The following is an 18369-nucleotide window of genomic DNA, read 5'->3' as shown; positions in this document are numbered from 1 at the left end:
ATCTATAGAGAAATCTTCAGAGTGAAAATCACAAACTCAAGATGTATGAACGCACACAAGGGAAGCCCCCAGTTTCCAGTCAGTCTGTTAAACAATACACTAGTGCCCAAACTGAACAAAACTGTCCAAATTCATAAAACCAACTCAGATAGAATAACTTCTAAATATCCTCTAAAAATTGCTCCGATCGCTAAGTAAATAAAACTTCTGTCACCTAAAACGCTCGAAAAATAACTGTCAAGAAAAACTGTAGCGCGAGCAGTTCTGTCAGATTCTGTTAGAGATAGACCGCTGTTCGCGCTGTGCACATGCGTCACAGAGACGAGCGAGTTCACGCTTCAGTCCGTAGTCCACCTGTCCTTGAAAGCTTAGCCTGTCCGTGTTCTGCATGGCGAGCATCGTATTGTGACGTACGCGTCGTGCAGCAGAGCCTCAATGGTAAGCTAAAATCAAACTAAATATTGGCGGAGCAAGTTAAATAAATGAGAAAACCCATCAATCAATCATATCATTTGTAAAGCGCACTACTCACCCCTGAGGGTCTCAAGGCGCTGGGGTGGGGAATGCTGCTACTGCTCGAAAAGCCAGGTCTTGAGGAGTATTCTGAAGGTCAGCAGGTCTTGGGTCTGCCGTAGGTGGATGGGGAGGGGGTTCCAGGTCTTGGCGGCGAGGTGGGAGAACGATCTGCCACCTGAGGTCGCTCTTCGGAAGCGGGGGACTGTAGCGAGGGCGAGGTCGGCGGAGCGGAGCTGGCGGGTGGGGGTGTAGAAGCTGAGTCATCTGTTGAGGTACGTTGGTCCGGTGTTGTGGAGTGCCTTGTGTGCGTGATTGAGGAGCTTGAAGGTTATCCTCTTGTTGACCGGGAGCCAGTGCAGGTCTCTCAGGTGGGGTGTGATGTGGCTGTGGCGAGGGATGTCTAGGATCAGGTGTGCAGAGGCGTTGGAGCCGTCTCAGGAGTTTGGCCAAGGCTCCTGCGTAGAGGGCGTTTCCATAGTCCAACCTGCTGCTGACAAGGGCCTGGGTGACTGTTCTTCTCGTTTCAGTGGGGATCCACTTGTAGATCCTACGGAGCATGCGGAGGGTGTTGAAGCTGGAGGTGGAAACGGCGTTGACCTGTTTAGTCATGGAGAGGGTGGAGTCGAGGATGACCCCTAGGTTGCGTGCGTGGTCGGTGGGCGTTGGAGCGGTTCCCAGTGCGGTCGGCCACCAGCAGTCGTCCCAGGCCGAAGGGTTGGATCCGAGGATGAGGACCTCCGTCTTGTCCGAGTTCAGCTTCAGTCGGCTGTTCTCATCCATTCAGCAACGGCCTTCATTCCTTCGTGAAGGTTGGTTTTGGCGGTGTGGGGGTCCTTGGTGAGGGAGAGTATCAGCTGGGTGTCATCAGCGTAGGAGAGGATGTTGAGGTCGTGCCGACGGGCGACGTGGGTGAGCGGTGCCATGTAGATGTTAAACAGAGTTGGGCTGAGGGATGAGCCCTGGGGTACGCCGCAGATGATCTCGGTGGCTTCGGAGCGGAAGGGGGGGAAGGCGGACGCTCTGTGTTCTGCCGGAGAGGAAGGAGGTGGTCCAGTCCAGGGCCTTCTCTTGGATCCCAGCATTGTGGAGGCGTGTTCGTAGTGTGTGGTGACAGACCGTGTCGAAGGTGGCTGACCGGTCCAGGAGGATGAGGGCCGCCGTTTCTCTGTTGTCCAGCAGGGACTTGATGTCATCGGTGGCGGCGATGAGGGCAGTCCCCAGACTGGGAAGGGTCCAGGATGTTGTTCTCCTCGAGGTAGCTGGTCAATTGTTTGTTGACGGTCTTCTCGATGACCTTTGCCGGGAACGGGAGCAGGGAGATGGGCCGAAAGTTCTTGAGGTCCTTGGGGTCCGCCTTGGGTTTCTTGAGTAAGGAGTTGATCTCGGCGTGCTTCCAGCTCTCCGGGAAGGTTGCTGTCTCGAAGGAGGGGTTGATGACTTTCCGGAGATGGGGTGCAATGGATGTGCTGGCTTTGTTGAAGATGTGGTGTGGGCATGGATCTGACGGAGATCCGGAGTGGATGGTGTTCATGATCTTGATGGTGGCATCGTCGTTGATGTTGGTCCAGTAGAGCAGGCGGTTGGTGCGGATGGTGGTCGTGGGGGCAGAGGTCTCAGTGGTTGTCAGGGCGGTCGTGGCGTTGAAACTGTCGTGGATGTCTATGATCTTGCGGTGGAAGAAGGTGGCCAGCGAGTCACACAGGTCATGCGAGGGTGGGACGTCGTTGGTGTTGGAGCTGGGGTTGGAGAGTTCCTTCACGATGTTGTGCGCGTTGTTGTCTAGGCGGTCTTTGAAGGAGGCCCTTTTGGCGGATCTGATGAGGTGATGGTGTCTGCGGGTGGCATTCTTGTAGGCGGCGTGGCTGTCCGGTGTTCGTTCACGGAGCCAGCTCTTCTCCAGCTTTCGGCAGGTATGCTTGGAGGCCCGGAGGTCTTCAGTGAACCAGCTGGATTTCTTGTTGTTATGATTGTTGGAGGGTTTCTTGATCGGGGCAAGGGTGTTGGCGCAGTTGTTGATCCACTGTCTGAGGTTGCGGGCGGCTATGGCGGGGTCGGTATGGTCGGTGGGTGGGCTCTGGGCGAGGGTGGTGGTTAGCTGGACTTTGCTCCAGCAGCGGTGAGGCATCTGTTGGGTGCGGTGGTGCGTGGTGGGTTTCTTGAAGGTGAAGTGGATGCAGCGGTGGTCGGTCCAGTGGAGTTCGGTGGTATGGTTGAAGGAGACGTGGGGGCTTGCGGAGAAGATGGGGTCAAGCGTGTGACCGGCGGAGTGCGTGGGTGTTGTGACGAGTTGTCTGAGTCAGAGATTGGCTAGGTTGTCGATCAGGGTGGTGGAGTTGGTGTTGTCATTGTTCTCGAGGTGGAAGTTCAGGTCCCCGAGGAGGATGTAGTCCGTGGAGGCGAGGGCATATGTGCTGACGAAGTCGGCGATGGAGTCGCTGAACTGTGGTCGGGGTCCGGGTGGTCTGTAGATGAGGGTTCCTCTGAGGGTGGTGTTGGGGTCGGTGTTGATCTGGAAGTGCAGGTGTTCGGCGGTGCTGAGGGTGTTGTCGGTGTTTGTCAGACTCTGACAGTGTTCCTGTGGACGATGGCGATTCCTCCTCCCGCTCTGTTGGTGTGGTCCTTGCTGGTGATCTTGTAGCCTTCCGGGACGGCTATGGCTATGCCGGCTGCCGAGGCGGGGTTCAGCCAGGTCTCTGTCAGGAAGGCGACGTCTGGGGAGGTTGAGTCGAGTAGGTCCCAGAGTTTAACGGCATGTTTTCGGGCAAAGCGGGTGTTGAGAAGGATGCATCTGAAGTGATTGGGTTCTTTCCTGGTCGGCAGCATGGTGGGGCGGATGCTTGTGAAGCTGCAGTTCCGGCAGGTGAAAGCTCCGTGGGTGCGCTTCGGGGCGGCCAGGAAGCAGGTGTGTGATCGTCCGGTGTTGAGTGCGTGGAGGGTTCTGGCATCGTAGCGGTGTCGGGCGTCGTGGCGTTCGTGGCGTTCGGGGGTCCTGGCACTGGGCGCGGTCCAGGCACGGACGGGCACAGACGGGCTTGCCTTAGGTGCGCCAACGGCGCGCCAGCGGCGCGCACTCTGAGCGCGGACGCGCAGGCTTCCAAATGAGGGGATGTGGGAGGGAGGAGCAGCTGGGAGGCGGGAGCGGGGCGGCGAATGGGATTGCAGGTGGGCAGGGACGCAGCGGCGGGAAAAACGGGCGGGCCCGCGGGAGAACTGGGCACAGGACGGAAAAACAACTTTAAATTTCTCTGCAAAGTCATTGCCCCTTGAAAGGTCTGCGACTCCTTATACTCGCTCCGAACAGTTAACAAATACACTCAAAACTCGCCTCGAAACTCAAACGCAACTAAAATCTGCCAGCGAACTCTCGCCAAAACCCAAAATCGCATCAACTAAGTGTCTCGTTAATCAGAAACAAACACGCTAGTGCCACAAACCACTGAATCGCATATACACAAGGTTGTTTGTTTAAGATTAGTTTTTGATGGTAAAATATATTTAAACAGTTAACCAAACCCTAAGTAAACATCCATAACTTATATTTCGTTCATTCATACTTAAATATAACGTCCTTTACATGTCCTAGCATACATTACCCAAGTTATATAAGCTTTGAACAGAGCAATCGCACGCAAGACTTATCTTATAGGCAGCAGCAAAAAAAGAAGGAAGAGTCTTGGATGTTCTGGCTCATTGTTTGCTTTATTAGAACTTTGTTGTGGTCTATATTCTTTAAAGGTGCTGCTGTGGGTGGCGCAATAAAGAAGATTGCATAATTTTAGCCTCTGGTATTGGCATAAAATTGGGAAATGTTATATTAATGGATAGCTCTGATGCAAGGGAGATACTTTCTGTTGAGATATCCTTTCTTATTTTACTTGTTTCTCATTAAAATAATCGGTCGGTTGTATCTACCAGGTCATTTTATGGTAAAACTGAATTAATAGTAGCTAATGTGTTCACTAGGCAATCCTTGTTATTTCTTTTTAGGTATTCTTACTATATGGGTTCACTTTCTCATCTGCTTGGTATAAATAGCGTTGTAAGATTGCTAGCTTTGTTTGATCCACTCTTCAATTTCTTTAGATACATTTTTATAGACTGGGTGAGTTAGCGAACACTTACTGCCTTTGTGAATATTAGAAAAAATCTCTTGGATTTGTGATTTTTTTTAATGAATGTTCTGCAGATACTGTTAATTGTATTTCTTCAATGCAAACATTATTCTGTATTGCCTCATTATTAAAACAAATTGTTGCTGTGCATTATAACAGAAGTCATGATTGCTTTAAGCAGTAGAATAGATTGCATAAAAACTGGGATATGCAGTTCTATATTGATCCAGGAGAAAATGGTAAACTCAGTGTCTATTAGATAAACCAAACATTCTCAAAACAATTGTCTGCTTCTCTCTTTTAGGTAATGCGGAAATCTCATGAAGCACGGGAGAAGTTGCTCCGTCTTGGAATTTTTCGAAAAGTTGAGGTTTTAATTGATACCGCTGAAGGTGAAAAGCATTATCTTTTACAGTAGATTACAATTTATTTATGTCACGTTTTCTCTGGTTTGCAGTGTTTGACACTTTTGTGGGATTTAGGTGCGTTGGGCAGATGGTAATCTGTGATTTGGGTGGGAATGGGTTAAATTAACTTCCACTAGTCTATGTGAGTGTCAGTTTCTAGGATAAGGGTAGTTGGTGTTTCATAGCATGGGTGTATTTTGCATCGTTTAAATGTAACCTCTGTGTGTGAAATATCATGTGTTACACCTGTGTACTGGGCCTCAAGGTTAAAAGGGGTTTGGATCTTGTCTTTCTTCACCTCTCTCGTGTCAACCATAATTCTGTTTGTCTCTTTGATGGATTCAGTACATGGTCTTCCAGATGACAAAGTCTTTGTTGTGTGGTATTTGTTAATCCTGTCTGGGGTATTAGTTTGTGAGCTGCAGTCCTGAAAGGGTTGATGTCATTGCAAGCTCTTGATCATTGTCTCTTTGTAATTAGGGGCTCATTTTGATAAATAAAATATGTCTTACTATAACTGGTTTCGTGTTTGCTGTTAGATTTGCTTTTGTCCTTTACTCTGAATTTGCATACCTGCATCTTCAGCCTTGATTTTTTGGTAAAATCTCTAGAAAGGTGCATAAAGAAGTACTATTGTTAGTGGATTTTTTCCCAAATATTTGTCAGTCATTCCGCTTACCATGGTTAGTACAAACTGGGCCCAGGTGTAGTTTTTCTATTTAAAGGAAATGAATAACATCCCATGTGTATATGTGTGTGTGTTTATTGATATATAATATATAATTCTTTTTTTTAACATGTGTAAGAAGTTGGGCTGTTGGTTGACTGGGGTGTGAGTACTGTTCAAGCAGCAACCACGATCCTTGTTTGGGTGAAGCACAAGTTAGCCCTAAATTAACCTGTGCTCAACCCTCTAGTAGCTATGCACAGAGCAGTCCGGTTTAACATAGAGGCAATGTGTAAACTTTTTGTGGTACTCTTCAAACAGTAATAAAGTGAAAAACACCACACAAAAAGGATCCCACTCCAAGTTAGAAAAATAGTTTTGTTTAATAAATAAAACAAGACAAAAGCTACAAAAATCCAATCGGCGAACCAGAGACATGCAATTTTAAAGATTTCAGTAAAAATAGTGCCAAAAAGCACAAAGCAGCAACTGTGGATATGTCTTCACGCCGGACAGGGACAAGGTCACAAGTTGAAGTTGAAGTTGAAGTTAAGGGTTTTATATAGCGCTCGATCACGTGCGGTTTTTTGGCGCTGAGGACTGAGAGGCCCAGGGAGGGAAAGGAGAGGTTGCTTAGGGTGAAAAGGCGCGGGAGAAGAGGAACGTCTTAAGAGCTTTCCGGAAGTCAAGGTAAACGGAAGTAGATCTGATGGAAAAGGGAAGGGCGTTCCTGAAGGGGGGAGCCAGGGTGGAGAACCTCATGCCTCCAAATGTTTTCCTCCTGAAGCGGTGAGCACATAGGAGGGACTGGGAAGATGAGCGCAGGTCTCTGGTGGGGACGTAAGTCTTGATTTTGGAGCTGGCAAAGGCTGGGGCAGTACCAGCCAGAGCCAGAAAGATCGTGCAGCCCATCTTGAATAGAGATCGCTCAAGGATGGGCAGCCAGTGCAAGGTTTTTAGCAGCGGAGTGACGTGATGGAACTTGTAGATCAGTTGCGCAGCCTGATTTTGAATAAGTTGTAGGCGTCGGAGTTCCAATGCTGGAACACCTACATACAGGCCGTTGCCATAGTCGAGGCGTGAAATGATCATGGCAAGTTCAGACCGACTGCGATGGAGCGCGGGCCGTCTCCAGGGTCCCAGTTAGGCCTGCTAAGCAAAGCACCTTAAATCCTGGTTTGTGGAGTGTAATGAGGATCTGCGTCTGAGCTGATTCAGTTCTGAGGTGTATCGAGGCTACAATGTGAGGTCCTGCGTCGTCGTCGAGGATCTCGTCAGCAAGGGTTTGCGATGCGAAGTCCGGCATCAAGGTTGTTTGTGTAGTTGTAGCGATTCATCCTGTCTAAGGAGCTGGCTGTCTAAGAGTAATACACAGACCCCAATTATCGACTACATCCAGTCATGTGACCCAGAGACAGGTTGCAGGCACTATATGGCTAAGGCAGGATACTGACCACTTTCTAAAAGAGGCATTTTTAAAATTGTAATTTAAAATGTGACTTTACCTTAAATATGGATTTTTCATTACATTTCCAAAGACAGCACCATGAACTGGTCACCTGCTGCCTATTGGAAATTACAGCTTATTAAATGTAATACGGTAACTCCAATGTTGTTCTATGACAGAGATAGCCCTTGTAGTGAAAGACATTAATGTAAGTAAGTGTTTTTCACTGTCAGCACATATACAACTTAAAAGTACATGTCCTACTTTTTAAATACATTGCACTATAGGCTGTCCAGGACCTACCATAGTGGTGGTGACTTGTATGTATTAAAAGGGAAGGTTTGGGCCTGTCCAGAGGTTTATTTTGCGATGTCGTAATGGCAGTTTAAAACTGCACACACAGGCTGCAATGACCGACTTGAGACCTGTTTAAATTGCTATGCAAGGCAAGGCAAAACCACTTTATTCGATTATTTTAAAATCATAAAAGTATGCTATTCAATCACATGATAAAATCAGAAATACAAAAATATATAAAAGTTACTTTTCAGCAATATACAATTCATAAGTACAGAACGCACAATGGTGTCAAATTGATAGTTAATCATTATTACTTACAATTATACACAATGGACAGTGAAACAATACATATTTACAAACAGCCGGTTTAATTTCATGTGCATTCTAAGTTGGTTGGTGGACTTGAATTCAGTTCATGATGTTACATTTTCCTGGGCAGTTTGACCCAATAGTCTATGTTTTTTGTTACGGATGGAAGCTACCAGGAAATTTGCTACCCCGAACATGACAAAGGGGGATTGCTACGCAAATGGGTGACACAATCAGTGCTGTAGACCCACAAGTAGCATTTAATTTATAGTCACTGAGTACATATAGTACCACTGTAATAAGGACGTAAAAGTAATTTAAATATGCCTATTGGGGATATGGAATAAGCCGATGTTACCATTGTTTAAGGTGTGACAACATGCACTTTAATACTGGTTAGCAGTGGTAAAGTGCACAGAGTCCTAAGGCCAGCAAAAACGAGATCTGCAAAAATAAGGCTAGGAAGGCAAAATGTTTGAGGGAAGACCACCCTAAGACTGACCGGTCTAACAATATCCAGAATATTAAAAATCCATTAGAACATAAAATGTGCTTTAAAACATATAGCTGCCTTCCTAACTAAATTCTTTTTCACGTTCCTGTTTTTTAAATGAGAATGAAATAGTTTCCACATGCATGCAGCCACCTACTGCCCCATTAAGGCATCCAAGAGGGTCCACAGTCCCAGCATATAAAAAAGTAACACTTCAATCCTCAACCCTGTTTTATGCATCAACCGTCTACTCTGACCTTGTGACTAAAGGAGCGTACATGGAACTTCTTTACCATAATTTTAGTTGGCTTTCAATGCATGTTCTGTGCCTCCTTATCAGTCCTTAAATTAACTGGCAGAAAATGTTTAATATGATTAGCAGCCCTCTGTGCTGCCTATGTGGGGCTGTTGGGCAAGAGAAAATGATTTCAGTATTGGCTTACCGAATAAGGGAGGAAGCTGAGGCAAGTTTAGTGACCAAAGGTGGGACATCAACTTTCTTCACAGTTTTCTTATGTCTATAACTGTTCAGTCTTATGTCTTATTTTCTTTCATCGAATCATTAATCAGTATCTACCTTGAAATCAATACTTCTTTCTTAGCTGTAGATTAGAATACCAATACAATGTTCAAACTATAACTACTAAAAAGCATGAGACTATGCAAATTAGTCATGCAGGAGAATCTTTGTTATAGATGAATTGGGCTGTGCTGCCCAGTTAAGCCAGAATCCCTCCATACACACGCGAGTTTTCTTTTATGCACAACACACAAGGATACTTATACAGTGCTACCTGATACTGAGGTGCTATAGGATTTAGTGATAAATACATAAGGATGAGGTGCACAGCGTAACGGATGCTATGATTTCACCGTTGAGTGTTCCTTTGCTGTTTACAGTTAGCTGCATCCCTTGTACCTTTCAGTATCCCTTCACTGCTGCAGCAGCCCAGCCCAGGTATATATGCATTTCAGCACATGCAGTGCAGAGATCTTTTTTGTGGACTGCACAATACGTGATGCCATAGGTCTTGAAACCACTTTTATGTTAGTGGTTCTACTCAAAGAAAATGGGAAAAACTTGAAGGCTTGAACTCAAGGATCCATATTTGTTCCATAAGAGATTAAAAAAATGTGTTACTTTTGCATGATTTAGCAATGTCCCCAATAACATTTGCTGCTGTTATAGGGGACTTGGTAAAGAAGCCCAAGGCCAGTGTCCTCACTTTAGAGTGTGGGAATAAAGTGATTCTTGCTGAGCATTTGGTTTTTGGATTGATAACCACAGATTAAGGACATTTTCAATCCCCGAATTGTGACTGTCAGTTTTAATGATGTTAGAGTGTTAAGGCTTCCTATGCACTGAGATGGTTTTAAATAATCACTTGTCATCTTTTTTCTTTTTTAAGGAAATGACGCTCTTCCAAATGGCTTGGATGTTACTTTTGAAGTTTCTGAACTGCGAAGGATAACTGGAAGCTATAACACTATGGTTGGCAATAATGAAGGAAGCATGGTATGAGCTTTCAGGAAATGTACTTGTTTAAATCTATTATTTATTTAATTTTGTCTAGTTCATGAAATGCACAGCCCAGGTATGTAAATGTTGAGCTCTTGGAAATTAATGTTCATTGAACAAAGTCATGTACAACAAGCTTTGGCAAGAGCAGTCCTTATTAAAGTTCCTCTCCATGCTTGCATTTAGTTAGAAATGTGTTTCTTTATCACATGTTGTGGACAGTGCTTTTATCCGTGATCTGTCTAGAGTACAGGTGATTTCAGTGTCAAGTGTAAAGCCGCCTCATTGCTTGCAAAGCAGTACAGGCACTGGAACTTGCATGTTAGTGAGATGGTATTTGAGGACAGGATCCTGTCAATTAACATCCCTTCACACTCTGGAGGTGAACCAAGGGGAATTCTCTTTGTGGGTTTAAAGTTTTATTGATCAATATCAGTTTATTTTATGTTTACCCCCCACACCCCCGTTTCAAAAGAGGACCTATATATAGCATGTGCATTTTTGTCCTGGGCAAACATTAATTTGGAATTTGTGCACTGAGTAGGTAATCACTTACTAGACAGCCCTCTGTCACACTTACAAGGACAATTTGGAAAATCAGCAATCTAAATCGATGACTAACATTTTATTTAACCCTGGGTGCAAGCCCCAACCTGGATTTAATGTTAATAAAGCATCCGTAAAATGAAACGCAGTGTGCAGGCATAATTGTCAGGGTGACACATGTATGTAGTATCAGGTAAAAGAATTGAAAGATGAGCCATATACATCTTCACCACTTTCAGAAAAGCTTTGGATTCTCTGCAGTTTTTGGTTCCATCTTGAGGTGTGCTGATCAAGTGGCATTTCTTCTGCCTCAAATTAGTTTGAATTGCGGCTGAATATTATATTATATCACTGCCCCTAAATCCTAAAGGTTTGTTGTTGTATAGTTTTCAATCTTGCAGTGTTCATTTGTGGAAATGCTCCATTTGGTAGATTTTAGCGTCCTTCATATCACGAGGTCAACTAAATCCTTTTCTTATCAAACAAAAACTAAAATCAATATGAAAGCGTTGCTTTTTATTGTCTGCTTTGGATGACAAGGTAGAAAATAATTTAATTGATCACTAAGGATGAGGTTTGAGTTGGTCAGCATTCATCATCAGCAAGGCCATTTGATAGGCAAGTAGTATTTGGTGTGAGGTAAACATATCAACCTACTCAAATCAGGTTATTTGTGGGAAACCGGTTCTTTGCCCTCATAAATGACAATGTAACACCACAATGTAGTGACATTGTGCAGGAGTTAAGAGTGACTGTGCAGTTGGTGATAACTGTGGATGAGGCTAAGACTTCTAATGAGCATGAGCTTGCTAGACCAGCCAGAGCAGTGTTTAGCAAGGGCCCTATGCTGTCTGACATATTTGAGCTACAATGAATGATCCAAACAAAGCAGATGAAAATGAAAACTGGTCACATTGAGGAAAAATAAATGATTGGTTGGCAATAAATTGAAGCTTGAAACGAAATGGGTAGCTTATCTTTAGGCTGGTCTTATATCATATTGTGTTAAGTTACACCCTGGTTTTATGGACCCAAACGTTGTCATGAACAGTTTAAGGAAGCGTAGGGGCCACAACAAAAAGTAAATTATCAGGAAAATGCAATTCATGAAAGGAAATTGGGCAAGCATAACTGAAAATCGTCTATCATAATTTGTTATCATTTCCTAAAACTAAAATGATCATTGGTTTTTCTCAACTCTGTTAATATCATGGTATTGTAAATGAATCTTCAACCTAATAACTAGTGGTTTACGTGAGCACAGTGTTGCAGTTTTTTAACTCTGGGAACAGTGTGCCATTTTAGTGATTTACTTCTGGAATCCCGTGACCCACTCAGTTTTCCCTGTCCAAAATAGCGATGAGGTCAGGGTTTGTTGACATTCCACATTGTCAGTCTTAGAAAAGCAGTAAAAATTAAATGATGTTGCCTCAGGTAATTAAACATATACAAGATCTCTAATTCTGTTGATTTATGTTCTGAGGTAAGAGTGTTATGATCTTAACTGAATTCTTTTCATTAAGTCTGCATCATATGTAATATTTACTCTATTTTTAGAAAAAAACATTGCATTTCATATACATAATTTAAAAGGGGACTAGCGTTACGCACCTTTTCACATAGTAGTGTGTAAAAAACATTTCAGAAGGACCAGAAAGCATATTTAATCCTTGCAAATGATGCACTTTTATGGTTTAAATCTTTTTATCGAGTTTACACAGATAGTACAGCAATCTTCTTACCTACAACCACTGGCCGGTGGGGAATAATAAATGAACTAGAACAGGCAGAACAATCAAGGGACATTTCAGAGGGAAGAAGTCTGAAAAAAAAAAGGGGAGAGGGTGCAGGTATATAGAGGTAGGGAAAGGGGGTGACATTCATCGGAGAGCATAGCAACCCTCATCAAATGAGGAGGGGAATGAGGAGGCGAGGGGCATCCAGTCAATGGGAGGTCAGCCAGCTGCGTCATCGGGGTGTGTCAGGTGAAGGATACGCAAATAAGTCGAGCAGGTAAATTCTCTGAATTCATCTGAAAGGTATTGTATGCAAGACCCCCATGTCTTATCAAACTGTAGTAACATACTAGTCACGACCGCTGTCAGTTTTTCCATACACATTAGTTCCCACAGTTTGTGCAACCAATCAAGTCTCAGGATTTTGTCTGAACCCCATCGAGAGAGCAGGAGTTGCCTGGCGGCTTCAAGCACAAATGTGATGACGATGCATTGGCGAATCTTAGGGGGTATCTTAAGGGTTTCGGAAGGCCCAGTAGGCTATAGCTCAGAAATCGAGGGATATCAGTATCATATATTTCATTTACTGCCGCCAGGACCTCTGTCCAGAATTTTTTTATTTTAGGGCAATGCCAAAGGTGGTGCGTAAGAGTACCAAGTTGACCGCATTGATGTGCAATTTTAAGAAACATTTCTTTGCTGGAGGTGCTGCGGGCAGAGGCACGGTGAAGGATATCACTCCACTCTTTAGAGGTAAATGTACACCAACCCTGCACCTCCCATTGTTTCTGTGCAGTCGATTTAAAGGGCTCTTGGTATGTTTTAAGAAATGCGTAGGTATCCAAGAGTAGGCGTTTGTCAGATGAGTGGGTGAAAAGCCATTGCTCAAAGAGAGTGGGATAAAGTTGTAAGCCCAGGTACCCTATTACTTGTGAGGCCCAGACAAATGGAAAACAACTTTTCAAGTAGTGCTCGTTCGGCCCTAAGGATTGTGAGGCTTAGTGCTGAGTCCTTCTGTAAATTTGTTTTAAAGCCAGAGGCGAACCCAAAAGTAGCCAATTCTCGCATCATAGGTGGGAGACAGACGTGCAGATTTGACAGGGCCGGTAAAACGTCATATTTGTATAGCTCTACCTTATGTTCCCTGTCGCCCATAGGTATGCCCTTGATGTCCTAGTTGCCACGTATTCTTTCAGCAAAGGGTTTCATATAAAGGGCAAGAGTAATGGGAATGAGGAGCAGCCTTGGCGGGTACCTCTGGAGATGTTAAAGGGCTGCGACAGGATCCCATGGACTCTCACCATTGCTCTAAGAAAGGTGTAACTACATTGGATCGACTGACGGAACTGTGGGCAAAGGCCAAACCTCTCTAACACCAGGTGCAGATATGGCCAGTGGACCCGGTCAGAGACCTTCTACGCATCAATAGAAAAAAGGGCTGTAATACGGGAGTGCTGCACCTTATTCAAGATGTGACAAATATGTTTTGTGTTGCCACTGCAGCCCCTTTTAGGTAGAATTCCCGCCTGTACAGGGTCCACTAGTCCTTGCATATAGGGGGCTAGACGATGTGCCAAAACAGCAGTAAAGATCTTGGCTTCTACATTGAGTAAGGAAATTGGGCGGTAGGAGGATCACTGCACAGGGTCCTTGCTGGGCTTGGGAAGTACAGTTATGGTTACTAGTTGTATTGTATCTGTCAAGGTACCTGTAGTACTGAAGGAGTTATAAAAGCGTGCCAGTATTGGAGATAGTAAATGCCCAAAAGTTTTATAGAAGTCTTCAGTGTAGCCATCATGCCCAGGAATTTTTCTTGACTGTAGGTGCTGCATGGCCATGAGGACTTCGGTCGGGGAGATGTCTCCACCAAGTGCTTTTAAGACTGTCCGTTTTTACTTGGGCTGTTCATTTGCTTGACACACTCTCCTGAGTAGAATTTTCTTACGCTAAGACCCGCGGTGTCCGCCTGTAAGAGCGGGCCGCCTCCTTTGGGTCAGCGCTCTAGTTGTTTAATGGCCAATCCCTTTAAAAACCATGCTGGCGCAAGCGCGCAGCATGTGTAATGCGGAGGCTTGAGTGCTGTTCGAAGACAGCTACTTGGTCTGCGAGTGTGCTCACTGTTTAAATTATTAAATGTAAAGTGCTGCTAAGAAATTTTTGGTTCTAATTTTTAGCTGTTTTTAATCCTACTTAATGTAAAGTGCTTTTAAGACTGTCTGATTTTACTTGGGCTGTTCATTTGCTTGACACACTCTCCTGAGTAGAATTTTCTAACGCTACGACCCACGGTGTCCGCCTGTAAGAGCGGGCCGCCTCCATTGGGTCAGCGCTCTAGTTGTTTACTGGCCAATCCCTTTAAAAACCATGCTGGCGCGAGCGCGCAGCTGTGTAATGCGGAGGCTTGAGTGCTGTTCGAAGACGGCTACTTGGGCTGCGAGTGTGCTCACTGTATAAATTATTAAATGTAAAGTGCTGCTAAGAAATTGTTGGTTCTAATTTTTAGCTGTTTTTAATCCTACTTAATGTAAAGTGCTTTTAAGACTGTCTGGTTTTACTTGGGCTGTTCATTTGCTTGACACACTCTCCTGAGTAGAATTTTCTAACGCTACGACCCGCGGTGTCCGCCTGTAAGAGCGGGCCGCCTCCATTGGGTCAGCGCTCTAGTTGTTTACTGGCCAATCCCTTTAAAATGACGCTGCCGCGAGCGCGCCGATGGCACGCCAAAGGCAAGCCCATCTGCGCCAGTCAGCACGTGGAACGTGCCCAGCGCCAGGACCCCTGGCTGTCCGGGTCCCCAAGACTATTCAAGAGAGGCGCTGATGAAGTTGCGTGCGGAGCGATGCAAGGACTGCGCTACATTTAGCATGAACAGTGAGAAGGGACCTACTGCCACTATCGAGTGGGTAGGGTTTTTGACAAGAGTACGAGGAGGAAGGGTGAGGAAGCTAGGAGTGTGAAGGGGGAAACCGGGTGGGTTTCTTGCCACACTACAATATGTCCCCCACTCCCAAGGATCAAGCACCGGCGATAAGACCGGTGGTTATACCAGCAAACAGTCTTCAGTGCATACTTCTGAACACACGTTCGGTAGTTAAGCACAAAAAAACCTGGATTGATGAAAGGTCAGTTCCTGACTGGAACGTGGCCCTGCCATTGGGCTATGCACTTTGGAATCAAGACAGACCAGTAACCAGAGGGGGTGGCATCGCTAATATTTATAAAGATGACCTGAAGGTACAGGTGGAAGAAGTGGCTGATCTCCATGCTGAAGCTATGCAATTTTGTGCTAGGCTAAAGGACTCCATTCTATTTCAGGGTTTGCTGCTCTATAGGCCGCTGGGCCCCAGAGCTGTTTTTCCACCGGCTTTGAATCTTTCACAATATTAGGTGATTTTAACTACCATCTGGAATTGGGCTCCAACCCTGAGACTGGGAGAGTTTTGAACCTCATGGAGGCATATGGTCTATCTCAGTTAGTGTCTGAATCTACACATCAAGGGGGTCATATTTTAGACGGACTCTTTTCCAACCACCCTGATATTTTATTGGGCCGCGTTGAGGCACTACCGTGGACGGACCATAAGGCAGTATTTTTTTAAGTTAGGGGTAAGGCTACTGTGAAATGCCCCCCCTCCCATAAAGCAACAAAGACTACTTTTCGGCTATGGAACAAGATCATGAGTAAAGATTTAGAGGCCTCCCTTAACCACTCCCCTCCAATGCTAGACATTGACAATGAGACTGCCGCATCCCAGTTTAACGACTGGATTCAGAGTGCGGTTAACTGTGTTGCCCCTGAGCACACCGGAACAGCTAAGAGGCGCTCTCTGGGGACACCGTGGTATGAACCCGAACTTAAAGCTCTAAGGGTTGACTGCAGAAGGTACGAACGTCTTTGGAGAGTGGACTACAGTAGGAGGAGTAAGGATGTTTATAATGTGGCCTTGAACAAATAGAGGCCAATAAAGTTTATTTTACCTCGAAAATCCTGGAAACTGGAAACTCGGCAAAAGAGCTTTTTAAATCTGTGACTTTCTTAGTCAAACCCCAGCAGGGTAGCCTGTTTAAACCTGCCCAGGACTTCTGTAAACAGCTGGCGTCTTTTTTTCAGAATAAAGTACAAACAATATAGGATGGCCTGGCAAATTCGCCCAACGTGTTCGCAGGTATACACCTATCGTCTCGGGGGGGGAACTTGTTTTAAATCCTTATCGGAGGAGTTGGTAACAGTTACTTTGAAAGACATTAAATCCCTGCCCCCCGGCCATTATGCTGGCTGCGGAGCGGATCAGTGAAATCCTTACTCCTCTGATTAATCAAGTCTTCGCATCAGGGGTGTATCCCGCAGCCTGGAAGACCGCGAGTATTAGGCCAATCCTGAAGAAAGCCACACTAGACCCTACCGAATTTTAAAACTATCAGCCAATTTCAGGCCTGCCATTTGTAGCTAAGGTCCTCGAGAAATTAATTAACAAAGCATTAACTGAATACCTGGATAGCAACAGGTTACTGGATCCCACCCAGCATGGCTTTCGTCCAAAGCACTCCACTGAATCTGCCCTGATTGCGGCATCCGAGGGGATTCAGAGAATAGTTGACGGTGGAGGTAGGGCAATCCTTGTTCTCCTAGATCTGTCTGCCGCATTCGACACCGTGAATCACGCAGTGTTGGTGCGGCGACTACAGGAGATCGGAATTAGTGACTTGGCTTTGACCCTCCTTTCTTCGTTTCTAGAGAACAGGAAACAAAGTTTGAACTGGGATGGCCTACAATCGTACAGCTTTGAACTTCCCTATGGTGTGCTGCAGGGTTCAGCTCTGTCCCTAACACTTTTTAATATTTATGTGAAACCGCTGGCTATGCTTGTTAGGAAACACGGCTTCACTTTTGTGTTGTATGCAGACGACTTGCAATTGGTGATATCTGTATCAGACATGCCGGAGCTAACAGCAGTGAGTTTTCATGCCTGTCTGAGGGATGTCATGAATTAGATGAGTCTGAGCTTTTTGAAAATCAATACGGAAAAGACAGAAGTCATTGAATTTGGGAATGTACCATCAATTTGGAACGACTCTTGGTGGCCATCGGAGGCTGGGGAATGTCCTCTACCCGTCAAGAAGGTGAGGAACCTTGGGGTCATTTTTTATGACAAACTTAACATGTCGGCTCAGGTGAACAGTTTAACATCTGCCAGTTTTTTCCTACTGAAGACCCTGCGTACAATCTTTCCGTTTATTCCTCTTACACTGCAAAAGACCGTTATGGCTGCTCTTTTTCTTTCCAAATTGGATTATGGCAATGCGATGTTTCTGGGCATCAATAAGCAGCAGATTAGCAAACTACAATCATTACAGAACGCTGCAGTCCGACTGATTCTAAAGCTTCCAAAGGGCCACCCTACGACACTGGGCAGAAGGGCATTACATTGGCTTCCAGTCCAGCAGAGAATTGAATTTAAGGCGCTCTGCCTGGTGCATAGGGCACGGTATGGAGGAGGTTCAGAGGACTGTCAGGACAGGTTCAGGCTCTATACCCCCTCACGAAACCTACGGTCGGCCAATCTTGGCCTGATATGCACCCCAAGGTTTCGACGGGCTAGATGGGGCGGCAGATCCCTGCCCATTTGTGCGGCGCAATTGTGGAATAAACTGCTGGTGGCTTTGCGACTTCAGCCAAACCTTCTATCTTTTAGGAAATGCCTGAAGTCCCGGCAGTTCAATTCCGAGCAGTAACCAGCTCAGCATCCTGCCCTGCTTACACACATCAGCGCCAAGACGCCTCGGCATTTGAGCGCTTAATAAGCTTCATATAACATGTAACATAACATCTAAGTTGGATGCATCTTTCTGAGGGATGCAGGCTAAACGAACCTGTGCAAGATTCCCCGAGTCCAGCTCCTCCACCATAAATAGGGTGGCGTAAAAGCATTCAAACTCCTTACCGATTGTTGCGTCTTGATGGATGGTGCTACTGTCGGGGCTCATGAGTATCCCAACCCTTTGCTGCACAGTAACCTCCACATCCTGTTCCCATCTGAATAATATGTTGGTTTCGTGTGCAGCAAGATTTATTCCACCCTATCCATATCTAGATCCTCAAGTTGATTTGCAGGCTCCCAAAAGTTGGTGCTGCAGTGCAAAGGAACTGGACTGTTTGTGTGATTCCTCTAGGTCCCTTAGTCGGGCCTCCAACTGAGCATGGGTATTGTGTCTATCTTCATTGAGGTGAGCAACTAGTGCAATGAATTGGCCCGGTATCACTGCCTTCAACGTGTCCCAGAGTAAGGCTATAGGTGTGTCTGGGGTGTCATTGGTAA

The 18369-nt window shown here is 45.4% G+C and overlaps 1 protein-coding gene across 1 annotated transcript in view; it reads left to right on the top strand.

Annotated features, from left to right (window-relative positions):
• The window catches only part of SAMM50 (SAMM50 sorting and assembly machinery component), a 209943-nt gene that overhangs the window by 84490 nt on the left and 107084 nt on the right, over positions 1-18369 (top strand). Inside the window, exons 4-5 of the mRNA XM_078673862.1 lie at positions 4933-5020; positions 9661-9767. Of these exons, the coding sequence (XP_078529988.1) occupies positions 4933-5020; positions 9661-9767 (195 nt within the window). The remainder of the gene's footprint in view (positions 1-4932; positions 5021-9660; positions 9768-18369) is intronic.

Source organism: Lissotriton helveticus, chromosome 1_1 (genome assembly GCF_964261635.1).
Source record: "Lissotriton helveticus chromosome 1_1, aLisHel1.1, whole genome shotgun sequence".
Lineage (NCBI taxonomy): Eukaryota > Metazoa > Chordata > Amphibia > Caudata > Salamandridae > Lissotriton > Lissotriton helveticus.
The sequence above is the reverse complement of the archived record's forward strand: the minus strand, read 5'-3'. Positions and strand labels throughout refer to the sequence as shown.